At 41.9% G+C, this 13,087-nt stretch overlaps 1 protein-coding gene across 1 annotated transcript in view; it reads right to left on the minus strand.

Moving 5' to 3' along the window:
• Window positions 1-866: 866 nt before the first annotated feature.
• The window catches only part of TAF3 (TATA-box binding protein associated factor 3), a 114,127-nt gene continuing 101,906 nt past the window's right edge, over window positions 867-13,087 (minus strand). Inside the window, exons 5-7 of the mRNA XM_064703056.1 lie at window positions 6,582-6,837; window positions 2,351-2,457; window positions 867-1,607 (exon numbers count right to left, since the gene is read on the minus strand). Of these exons, the coding sequence (XP_064559126.1) occupies window positions 1,493-1,607; window positions 2,351-2,457; window positions 6,582-6,837 (478 nt within the window). The 3' untranslated portion in view covers window positions 867-1,492. The remainder of the gene's footprint in view (window positions 1,608-2,350; window positions 2,458-6,581; window positions 6,838-13,087) is intronic.

Genomic DNA, 13,087 nt, shown 5'->3' on the forward strand with positions numbered 1-13,087 from the left:
TGATTAGAAAACAAAAGGCATGAATTGTTTTCAAGATTTATTCTTATTTAGCTCTGAGACCCATTGCACCACAATATCTAACACTGACTTTTATTTCACTTTCTCTGCACCTTCCCCTCACATTTTCAAGGGGGAATGTGTCTGGGATCCAGTTTACTGGTCTTTCCAAGGGGATACACAAAGCAGAGGAACACACCTGCATCTCCTCTACCTAAATACAATGCTTTTGGCAAACTCACTAACCACTTGTTTAAAAAAAAGGAGAAAAATGAAAAAAAAAAAAAAAAAGTCCATTCCAGCTACAGATTAACACGCTGTAGCTGCCACCAGAAGTGCAGAGCCCCCCTGGCCTAAGCTCCCAATTCAGAAGGCATTTAAGCACATGTATAACCAAGTGTGGGAACAGGCTGCTTGAAGGCAATAGGATTACTCACTTCTTAAGAAGTTACCACATGTTTAAGTATCTGAATCAAGGCCTAATTATGGTGCTGGCCACCTCCTCGTGCACACACAGCTGGGACAGAGCTCACCAATCCCTCACAGCCATGAGGACAGGCGTTTGTCACACGGGCTTTTAGTAGCTGCTAGGTTTGTATTCTCGGGCAAACGACAACAAAAATCCTCAAGCCCTAAAAAATAATTAAAAAAAATTATTTATAAATATCAGCTATTTACACGTGTGAAAATCTTTTAATGGGAAGTGTTTTTACACACTGATGAAATGTACAAGCAATGAAAAGTTACGTTGACAAAGACTTAAAAAAAAACCAAAAACAAAACAATAAACTAAAAATCAATGTATAAAATATATTACAGGTCCACCAAAAGAAATTCACACGGAAGAAACAAACTGACACAATAGAAACTTTTCTTTTTAAAAAATAGAAGATATATCACAAAAGCTTGAACATGTTTATTTTATGTTAGTACTAAAAATCAAGGAAAAAAGCTTCATATATTCTCATCACAAAAATATTTACCAGCCACTTTTTATTTCCACATTATGATTATCTGGCTCAGCAAGAGTCGAGGCTGAACTGTATCCAGACTACAGAAATCATTCCAGAAGGTTGTCTCAGTTTACAACTTACTGCAATTTACATTTTCTCCTCCTCTCAGCACCTTACTGCAAAGGTTTCAGAGGGATTAATAACAAATCGAGAAAGAATAGGACAGATATCTGTATTTACAACATTCATCTGCGTTGCTGCCGAGCCACAGGAGCGGAGCGGTCCCGGGAACCACCGAAGCCTTCACGGCGCTCTGTGCAAACTCCCCTTGCCAGGGGGAAGAAACAGCATCAGAATGTACCAAAATCCAATGCCCTGGGCTCGGACAGTCTGTGAAACCCAACAGCCCCTGAGCAAGGGCATCTCCTCGCCCCTGATTCACTGCAGGGACACAAACGACCCTGGCAGGGTGATCCCTCCTGCAGCCGAGTCGGGGCGGGAGGTGCCGCGGTGACCGCACGATTTCAGTCCCTGCCAAGCCTTCAGTGTGCCCTGTGCTTCCTCTTCTTGTGTTTTTTATCCTTCCTTTTGTTGGCACACTTGGAGCAGAACCACTGCATCTCTTCTGGGGGTGCAGCCGTAAGCCCAACGCAAGGCCTGTGAAGGACAGGAAAATATCACATCATCTCAGTGGGGTAACGTTGCTCTTGTGTCTTACTCCAAAAGATGCAACTTGCCAGTGGGAGACTGGATCTGGCTTCAAATTAATACAGCAATTATCTTAACAAACATAATGATCAAAACCTAAGAACTCTTGCTTTGAAACAAAAGCGAAGTATCAAAAGGATACTCAGATAAAAAGTGTTGTTTTAGTAGAAAATATAAGTGCACTTTCAGGTGTAATAGACTAGATTTAAAATAATTTCAAATGCCTCTTTAATGCATCTGCAAAAATCCCTTATGATTTTATGTAGCTTTTAAAAAAAATCGCCTAAAAAGTGATTAATTTCCCCTAACCTTTTTATAAGAGCTGACATTTATATTACTGTTCATACAATGCTTCATAATTTGAACTGTCTATCTGTATACACTGTGCTCATAATCCTGTAGTTCTCACAAAATTACCGGAATCAGCAATATTTCCCAGCAGTTTCAAAAACAACCGTTATCACCAATGCCCATTAATTAAAAAGTAACTCTCCTTCACAGCTTAAAATCTGCCTTTTCAAATTTCAGAGCAACAGAGATAAAAATATCTTCCAGATTATTAAATTGGACACAGTAAAGCTATTTAAATATTCCCAACGTCATGAACTATTAGAAAAAAAAAAAGGGTTTTTTAATAATATAGCCCCAATCTGCCAGGCACTGGCAGAGCAGGATGGATGAGAGGAACTTACCAGTGATACCAATCATCGCAGTCATCACAACCTATCATTGGACTGCCATCATCTGGCTTGTTACAGCCAGGACAGATCCAGATCTGGTTACCCCACTCGTCTCGGATCTGGTGCAAAGAAAAGCAAAGTTAGCTGGTTTTCAGGGCTAAGCAGGCAGGAAAATTGACATTAAAAAAAAAAAAAAAACCACCAAAAAAAATGTTTCTTGCTTATCTGGCTAAGCCATTCAGCAGCCCCTGTTGTTATGTGTGAATTCTCTGATCATGAGAGCTCAGTGTTACGTCTTAATTGATTTTCCTACACTGCTCATGACGACAAAATCATGTATTTTCCTGCATTGTCCTGTAAACCAGTAAAGCCAGTTACACCACCCAACCTAAGCACAGGCATTCACACACAGAGCCAGGGCTTAAGGACACAATTCCCTCTCTGTCTATACTTTTAAAATTCGACCCTGTTAATGGCAAGCAGGAGCCACGGCAGCCTCCTGCGTAAGATAACAGTTCTTATGTGCATGTAAAATATACAGCGCCGTGTGTATATATTGCTGCATTACTTATTAGCCAAAGTCTTCAACTCCAACGAGCTGATAAGATCAGGATATAAAAAAAGTTGTTACTGAGTAACTTTCCATTCCCCTTATGACATTTATGTCGCAGTACAATTTACTAAAGGGTAAATGAAACAAGAAAGGCAGATCATTTACAGTACTGGGCAGCTGCTCACCGGGTTCATCATATGCATTTTTTTTTAATGTTTATATCCTGGTCGACCCATTGTTTGTATTTTTAGATTTCCAGTGGTTCTTGAGCAGCTCTTTGCTAAAAACATACACGCAAAATGTCACAGAATCCACCTAAAGGAGTGCAATTAACAGCACAAAGTACAAAATGTCTGGGGCATTACCCTGACTCCATCACTCCTTTATGAAGATTTGCACATTATCGCTGAATCTCAAAAGCAGAAATTGTTTTGTTCTCAGCTTTTGTGCATTTACACATATCTCAGGCAATAACTTTGTGCTATCTGTACAGCTTACAAACACAATATTAAAAAGTAGCAGATGAAAAGCTCCAAATGTTCTTAGTAAAAAAAAAAAGCCACTACACGGTGGTCTGTACATCTTACACCACTTCCTGAAAAATCAATAGGAATGTACCAGAGCTGCAACCAACACATCACTCTTCCCTGATTCTTCTTAAAGCCTTGAATGTTTTTGTGGTTTAAAACTCAAAACTACAAGTCCCAGGAATACTAACCAGGGAACAATCCCCTTCCCAACAGAGATATGGAGTAGGCACCATCACAAAATTAACTCAATTTCCAAGCTGATTGATTGCAATAATCATTCCTATCTACCATCTAATCTCACATCTGCAAAGTCATTTTAAGTTGCTGGAGAAGCATCTGCTCCCCACATGAAGTGTCTGGCTCAGAGTGAAGAGCTGCAGAGGCATTTTGGTGGGATAACCCTGCTGGGAAGAGAGGGGATGCTGTGCCACAGCGCTGCAGAGAAGGGATGCTGTGGGATGTTGGGCTGAGGGCTACAAAACCTACCTGAACACCTGGCTGCACCCCCATCATCCCCCAGCACAGGCACCTCATTTCTGAGGCTGCCTGTTTTGGGTGTGGGCAGCACTGCCAGATGTTGCTCCATCAGAAAACAGACACCCTAACTTTTCCAAACTTAATTTTTCAGGTATTTTTTTTCCCCTGCAGGACGCCTGCCTCAGGCTCTCAGGGACTGGAGAGGGGCAGGGTGGTCTATAATCACAGAAACCTCTGCCTGTTTGTTAAACAAGAACTTGGGCTGCTGAATAAGGATATTAAAAATATTGCATAACTTCTCATTCCTTAATGAGCCAAGGGTCATGCAAGGAGGCACAGAGTGGGATTGCTGGTTGCTGTGTTAGTACAAACCACTGAGAGCTAATGAGCAGAGCACATGCACTGAGATGCTATCCAACAGGGAGATGTGTATCCTTTCTGGTTTGAACTATAAAATCACTCTCCTCTCCTCCCCTGCACAAGGGAGTTGGGCACCTCTGTCACACTGGCTCCACTCTTATCTCTAGAACAGCTTTCCCATGTGATCTGAGCAAAATGATTCTGTCTCCTGGATTTCCTTTATACAAGAGGCTAATAGTTATTAATCATTTTCTTCTTCCCCAACCTCTCTCTGAGCATTTTGATTTACAAATCTGTCACATCAGGTGTCTCCCTGCACGTGCCCATAGCTGGGTCCTAATGCAGTAAAGCCTCAGTTCCACCTATAATGTTGTAAAACATCATTTTTCACAAGGGCCTGGAGTGATTGGACAAGAGGGAATGGTCTTAAGTTGAAGGGAGGTAGGTTTAGATTGTGTATTAGGAAAAAAATATTTACAATAAGGGTGGTGAGGCACAGGTTGTCCAGAGAGGTGGTGGACTTCCTGTCCCTGAACTGTTCAAGGCCAGGCTGGATGGGGCTCTGAATGACCTGGTTGAGTGGAAGGTGTCCCTCCCTATGGCAGAGGGGTTGGGTCAAAATGGTCTTTAAGTCCTTCCAACCCAAACTATTCCGTGATGATCTATGGGTCTGTGAAAAGCAAAAATGACCTGGAGCCTCCATATCCTCTGAATTCTCCATAAAGGTGCTAAGTGTGTTACCACTGGAAGTACCCAGGCAAGTACTAGGTTTTTCTTTTTAAAACTAACATAATCTCTCAATTTCTTTTCACAATTACAGAAAAAAAATACTACATGGGATGTAGTTGAGCATTTAGGAAATGTTTTTCTCTTAAAGTAAATTTTGAAACCTTTGAGCACTACTGTAATAATATCAATGACAACAATACTAGTGACTGCAATAATAAGAGTGACTGTGGGCTTACACTGTGATACCAGAGGTGAGGCTGTGTCCTGCACCCTAAGGACATGCAGAGCCTGTGTGACGTTGTCCAGTGCTGTAACTAACTCAGGAGTGAAATGTAGCAGCTGTTTAAATAGAGAGCAGTAACATGATACAGCAGTTTAAGTCCAGCAGGGAAGCACCTTTCCATTAGAAATGCAGGGTGGATTTATATTAGAAATCAATATTAAATCAAGATTCATAAAAATAAAAAAAAAATCATGCATATGTTGCAATTCAAGCACGGCAAACTCTGTAATAAAAGTAAGCTTTAGGTGCTTTAAATGGTGAGATTTTTAAACTGCAGCTAAGCAAGGTGTCACCAATCAAGCTGGAATTCAGCCAGGACAGGGAGGATAACAACACTGCTACCCTTGTGCTGCTTTTCAAGCATCAGGAATGCTCGGGACTTCATTTCACACAGCACTTAAAGCAGAAATTCTCAGCAGCACAGCAAGCCTTGTCCTACCCAGACATATATCCACATTCTTTTAGGGAATGCAGTTCCTACACCATGTTACTCAAGAGACTTTTCTAAAAAAATGAAGAATGCTGCCAGACACAGGCCAAGCTCAGAGCACGTGTCAAACACACAAATGAAGTGCAGACTAATGAACAATCTACAGACTTCTGAGATGCACAAACATCTGCAATTTCTGTATGTCGAGGAAACCAGGAAAGAGATTAGTGGACTCTACACATTTCAAATGAGGGCTAAGTCAAGTTCTTGATGTTGTATGAGGGTTTTGTACTTTACCCGACTGACAGCAAAATCTATGGTGAGTCTGACATTTGAGGTTTCAATTCAGTACTTTTGAAAGCACTTATAAAAAACCTCTACCTCCAAAAAAAGTGCTCTAGCTCAGTTAGCAGAAAATATCATATGGGATATAGCTGGACTTGTTAGAAGAAACTTAAATTTGGAACTGGGAACCAATGAAAAATTCAGTCCAAGTTGTAGGGTTTCAATTAAATTGTAAAACCCTCAAAACATGTGTGTGGAAACAAGGGCTGGATAAACAGCAGTTTAACAGAGAGCAACATCAACTCTAGCTCAGTTAGCAGAAAATACCATATAGGATATTGTTGGTCTTGTTAGAAGGAACTTAAATTTGGAACTGGGAACCAACGAAAAATTCAGTCCAAGTTGTAGGGTTTCAATTAAATTATTAACCCCTCAAACGTGTGTGTGGAAACAAGGGCTGGATAAACAGCAGTTCAACAGAGAGCAACATCAGGACTCCAGTGTCATCAGTTTGAGACAATGAGCCACCCAGGAGCTCTCCAATTCCAGGGAGGAATGCCCCTGGCATGGGACAGAGCGTGGCATGTGTCACCTACCACGTAAGTACTGACGGTCTCGGTCACCACGCTCCGAACGGGAGCTTTGGAGCCCCCAGCTGCTGACACGGCCGGGGAGGGTGGTGGGATGAGGACAGGAGAGATGGTGGCCTGTGGAGGAGGAGGAGCTGGAGCTGGAGGAGGGGTGACATGAACAGGAGCTGGCACCGGTGACGGCACAGGCGGAGGCGTTTTGGGCCGTGCTGCCGGAGTGGAAGCTTTGGCCTCTGGAGCTGACACCACTTTGCTGATGACTCTGTAGGAGCAACACAGAGAATTGTTAGAGCTGAGGGGAGAGAAAGCAATGATCAATCACCCATTAGAGAGAAAGAAAATATAGAGCAGCTAATTCATGTCAGCCTGGAGTCACCAAAGAGGCTGTTTCAACCCCACACAAGCCCTGCTGTCATTGCTGCACCCATCCATTTACAGGATAAAGCACAGAGACATTACAGAGTGAATGCCAGGACACCCTGAGCCAGTCTGTACCTCACTGTCTTATAAATATTCTCTGTGCCTTTACTAAACCTTGTTTCGTTAAGTTTTATTGCATTCGCTCAATTTGTGGGAAATATTAGAAAGGAAAGTTAATCAGCTGTGAACAGCACTGATTTTAATCTTCAAACTGAGAGACCATATCATCCTGTTAAGGTCCTACATTAGGGGGTTCTGCAAATATTTGCTAGTTTGGTATTTCTTTGCCCAAATGTTTATGAAATCAGCAGTGGATCTAGTCAGGACAAATAAATGACGCACACTATACACTCAGCAGTTAAAATATTGCTACTTACTCGAGTAGCTGAAGTAGACAGGATGTAGCTCTAGTAAATACACTGTATAGAACAATCCTGCCCAGGAAGGGGGATACATAGAGGACCCAGCCTTTATTAATGACTGTTGATACACAGTGTTATTGATGTGCATGCAATTTCACAGACAAGCCAGAAAAAACTCTTACTACAAGGCTCTAGGTTAGAAACATAAAGAGAAGGAAAAGGATGTTTTAAAAAAAACAGAACAAAAACAACCCAAAAACCAACCAAAACCTCAAAGAAAACACAGGATAGGTTGATTTGTTTTACCACAGTTTGGTAAATGATTTAACTAATTTATTTATATTTGAATGGTAACTGTGGGAGTGTGATTGATTTGTGACAGGACTGTAAGAAGAGGGTGATTTAAAGAAAGGTTGGACATTCCAGGGACAAGGATCATTTAAGGAGGTAAAAAATTGAGACATCAGTAGAGAAACCATGACAAAAATCAAATTGCAGCGACTCCTGAGAACCAGGAATGTCTGGCTCCATTGTCAATGTGAATTCTGAGTTCAACTTTAGAGCTTATTACAACTCCAAAGGCAGTATCACTACGATTGGAGACATTGTCTGGATTTCAAGTCAATAAAATTCCAAGCCATAATTTGAGAAAGGCTTGGAATAATACAGTATGTAATGTCTGGCTGAGATAATGGTGTTTTTTCTCACAAGATATGACACTTGCACTACAAAATCAGAACTATGGTGAGTTACAGTAAAAACATACTTGGTAAAAGAAAAAAGAGCAATGAATTTGGTAGTCCTGCCTAACCCCCAGCTGCAGCATCACACCTTCTATGAGTGAACAGGAGAAGAAAATCAAAGAATGAAATCTAAAGGGTGATAGATGATTCTTCCATCAGCAACACTGAAGAAATTCACACTGCAAATGTCCCAGTGATTGCTTCAGGTACCCAGTGTGGGGCTCAGGCTCTGTATATGTGTCAGTGAGGTGCTAGACTGTGAGTCCAAGTACAAGAGTCTTGATTTATGTTGTGTGTGACTTGCAGAAGGAAGGAAATTCTACTATCAGGCCATCCTGGGAGCAACCTACGCATCAAAACCAGCCTCCTTCTCCTGTTGGTGGGGAACATCCAAAACCCCACTGTTATCTCTCACCAAGGAAGTTTTCTCTTTGGCTCATGATGTGTTTCTGGTTCAGTGAAAGTCTCCTGGGGCTCCTGCCAGACTTGCCATACCCAAGTCAAATGCTTCTTCTGTGTCTTCCCCATTCCAGAGACAGCCCTGGCTCCCAGTGCTGAATGCCTAAGACCGTGGTTGGTGCCAGTGCTCCCCTGGTTTCAAATTTATCCTCACAACTGGAGAGCCATCTCTCAATAAACAAACTCCTAGCTATAATAAAAGCGAGGATAGGGACTGAGAGAAAAATATTGGCACAGCAAAAGCCATTTGGATGATTTCAAACATCATTGCCCCTTCTTTCCATGCCTCCCTCTCCTACATCCTGCAAGTAAACAAAATCCTGCAAGGAGTTCTCCAGGGAGTCAACCCTCCCCAAGTCTAGACTAGGAGATGTATTAGCTAATAGGGCTTTAAACACAACTTTGCACACAGCGTAAACAGTTTGAAAGAAGTATTAGCTAATACAATTTGAATAAGAGTGACCATGCCCAGCTAACACATGAAATTAAATTACAGAGTTTCTTGGTCTAAAGCCAGGTTCTCCTCCTGCACAGGGTCTTCGAAGCCACTCTGCTCGGAACTGCAGAAGCAGCAAGGAACACCACATGTGAAAGCTTCCAAAAGTACAAATATTCATTAGCGAGCGACACACGCTCATGGATTGGCTGGCGTGCCTCAAGTGTGCAATTAGGACATGTTCAGTATATAGGGCAGCTTGTTTATCTTGATTTTAGAGCTCACTTATCAAAACAGGAGATCGGCATTTCGGAGCACGCTTGGGCCTACCACTCCCTTGGGCTAATGGAGTTCAGAGACTTTAGACTCCAGAGTGGAGAAATGAATGGTTTTGTGCTGCACCATCAGAGGTGATGGAGTAATCCCAGCGAGGGTGGTTTAGCCTGTCCTGAAGAAGGGGCTGCACACACGGAATATGGAGGTGGGGAGAAATCAAAGGGAAATAGCAGTCCCACGACTAATAATTACAGTTACTTCAGACTTGGAGAGAAACCTGATATCAAAACACTATGTAAATGATGGCAAGATTTATGAGCTCTGTTTTATAGACAGGAAAATTGAGGTACAGAGCTCACTGCAAGTAGGCGGCTCTCACTGCAGCAGAGCCTTGATCCTCTTGGTACCTGAGTCCTGCTGGGATTTAAAATTCAAACTCTTCCTTGGGACATCACCACACACATATTGTTACCTTCTTTCCCAAATGTGTTTTCATGTGTCAAAAATCATCACTTAGTCTGCAAGTACAATATTACATAAAACAAACTTTCATCTCCTTCTCCATACCAATCCAAGAACTCTAAAACTGAGGCTGAATGAGTATTTTTTGCAGAAATCAAACACAAATGAACATCAACCATCACCACCACAATCAGAGTTGTGAGACAAGAACTGAATTTCTCTGCAGACTGCTTGCCTATCAATGTACCACAAACAGATTCTACAGTGAAAGATAAAAGGTCACTTAAAAGTTGTTTTTGAATCAAAACAGTTCCTCCAGAATAAAGGTGTGAGAAAACCTTTGGAATAGATGTGGTTATAAGAGGCTTCATAAATTGTGACTACAGGTTACCACCCCCCTTGAAAAAAAAGCCAGAACTGTGTGTTTGGTTGTGTCCAACCTAAATTCACTTTGGATTTCTTTTTGAATGCCAGCAGGAGCTGTCCTGCTGACAGGACCTCAGTGTATTTATCATTGAACACATGCACTGATTTGTCACAGAGTGCCTGGTAGTAACCAAGAAAACATCTAAACGTAATGAAAAGGGGAAAAACCTAAGGGATGTGAAATTTAAAGTGGAAGGACAGAGAAATCCTCAAATACCATGATTGCCAATTATTTTTCCATGTTGTTTTTTTATAACCCCTTTGCTGAAAGAGCAGAGCATAAAGCTTCCTGACAAAGGCATTTTGAAGTTATTTTTCTTTCTCACAATCTCTTCCAGTGCAAACAGCATGTCAACCCAATATCAGAACTTAATGAGATCTTCCATTGTCATTTCTGCTCAACTACATCAAGGCTGTGTTAGGGCCAAGATAATAGTGTGTAATATCTGAATCTCAGCTGAGGAGCCAGATCTCATGGAATCAAAGGATGGACTGGCTTGGAAGGGACCTTAAAGGTCTTCCATTCCCAACCCCTGTGCCATGGGCAGGGATATCTTCCTCTAGACCAGGTTTTTCAGAGCCCCATCCAAGCTGATCTTGAACACTTCCAGGGATAGGGAGGCCACCACCTCCCTGGGCAGCCTGTGCCAGTGTCTCACCACCCTCACAGCAAAGAATCAATGCTTATCCACTGGTTTAAAACTGTGTCCAACACTGCTCCAAGGGGAAGGAAGAAAAGAAAACTTCAGTGTAGTTTTTCTGCTTCTCAGGAGGGTAGAGTGAATAAAAACCCTTTTTAATCATCACTCCAGGGCAATCATCCTGTTCACAGTTATAGTTCCAAACCCAAAGAGGATGAACACCAAGTGTCAGCTTGCAGGCAAAGGGCAAATCCTACCAAGATTTGAAGTGTTGCAACAGGTCAGTTGGTTTCTAATCAGCTCTAAGTGGCAGGAGCTGTAACATGCTACATCTGCAGCAAAATGAAGCTCCAAGGTGTGAAATGGTTTCCTATCTTTGGAAGTAATTTATTTGATTTAATTTTGATCCTTACGGCTGAAAGCCCCATTGACTGCTTCACCTAAACACAGGGGGAAGATGTGCACCAAAAGGAAATGGTTTTTCAAAAACAGGACATGGGCCACAGGGCAGAATGATTGCTACGGGCAATGAGCTCCAAAACATGCTGTATCAGAACTTTGAAAGGTCTAGTAAAAAAATCACAGTAATCTTTGTTTCTCAGAGGCAGAGCTCCCAAGAAGCTGTTTCTCTGCCCAGAGGGAAAAACTAACATTTGAAAAGTCCTAATTCTTTTCTGAACCCATGACCCATTTTTAAGCAAGGAGAAGGAGCTAAATGGGTCTCTGTGTCTAGGAAAATGACACAACTGCACTGACAAAACTGAAACTGGTGCAATTCACTTGGCTTATCAATCATCATATAATCTATTAGATTTGATATTCCCTTATTGATATAAATTCCTGGATGGTTTGATATTCCCTTATTGATATAAATTCCTTCATGTAACTATTTTGTTACTGAAAAATCTCACATCTGGAACTGAGATTGCTACACCAGAAAAAACCTAAACCCTCTAAGACCTATGGGTAAGAATGTAAAAAACACCTAAGGAAATCAGGAAATTTCCATATGGTTTAGATTCTTCAGAGATAAGAGGTGATTCTGAAAATTTTATTCCAGCCCTGGAGGAGAATCAGTGTGATTTAAGCTCTGTAATGTAGGCTAATTCCCATATTACTTTTACAAAGGGAAATTTATTTGCTGTTTCATGCCCTGCTGAATATTTTATTTTGTGCAAACAAGTCATATTGGCAAACAGAAGCTCCACAAGCACACGCTGTGACCAACCTGTGAGTTTGTGGAGTGCCAGAATGCACCAAACCTCCAAGGAAGCCCCAAGCAATTTTGCAAGTGAAAAGACCTCAGCACTTTAACATCACCTGCCATGTGGTATCCTTCTCTATCAAGGAAAATGAACTTTGAGCACTTTTTCAAGATAACATCCACTTTTTTTGGGTGCCTGCCTCTCCCAGGTAAAGTGTGTTGACCTTCAGTGGTGCATATGGAGATCAACAGCTCATTCTCGATTTCAATGGAGCTGGGGAAGGATTTGGAGCACCAGGAGCAGCTGAGGGAGCTGGGGATGCTCAGCCTGGAGAAAAGGAGGCTCAGGGGGGACTTTATTACCTTCTAGAACTCCCTGACAGGAGGTACAGCCAGGTGGGGGTTGGTCTTTTCTGCCAAGTAACAAGTGAAAGGACAAGAGGAAATGGCCTCTTGTTGAGCCAGAGGAGGTCCAGATTGGATATTAGGGAAAATGATTTCATGAAAAGGGTTGGGAAGGCTGGAACATGCTGCCCATGGCAGTGGTGGAGTCACCCATCCCTGGAGGGATTTAAAAGACGTAGAAGTGGCACTTGTCACACAGTTCAGTGATGGACTTTGCAGTGCTGGGTGCTTGATGATCTAAGATATCTTTTACAACCTGAATTATTCTATGATTCCACTATTCTAACATTGTGGCAAAGCCCCACAAACACCTGGACATTCAGTCCAGCTGACATTTCCAGCCAACTCCTTTGCTTTATGGACACATGCACTGTTGAAATTGAATTACAGGTTTTCTACTGTTTATTTTCCCATTACTTTAAGCGAAACAGATTTCTGCCCTTGGCCTTCAGCCTCTGTATCTGTTACACCCAGAGTATTTCTCCCAACAACCACAAGCACCTTTCAGTTGATGACTCCTAAATCTCCCTCCCATTTTCTCACCATTCTGACTTACACCTCTGGATGGTTCATTGCCAGTCTGACAAAACAAAACTGAGCTGGTAGCGTGGCGTCTTGGTATCTTTCATCTTATTTTTTCCCTTATCATCAATAACAAACATCTTCAATGTTAAAACC

This window comes from Zonotrichia leucophrys, chromosome 1A (genome assembly GCF_028769735.1).
Source record: "Zonotrichia leucophrys gambelii isolate GWCS_2022_RI chromosome 1A, RI_Zleu_2.0, whole genome shotgun sequence".
Lineage (NCBI taxonomy): Eukaryota > Metazoa > Chordata > Aves > Passeriformes > Passerellidae > Zonotrichia > Zonotrichia leucophrys.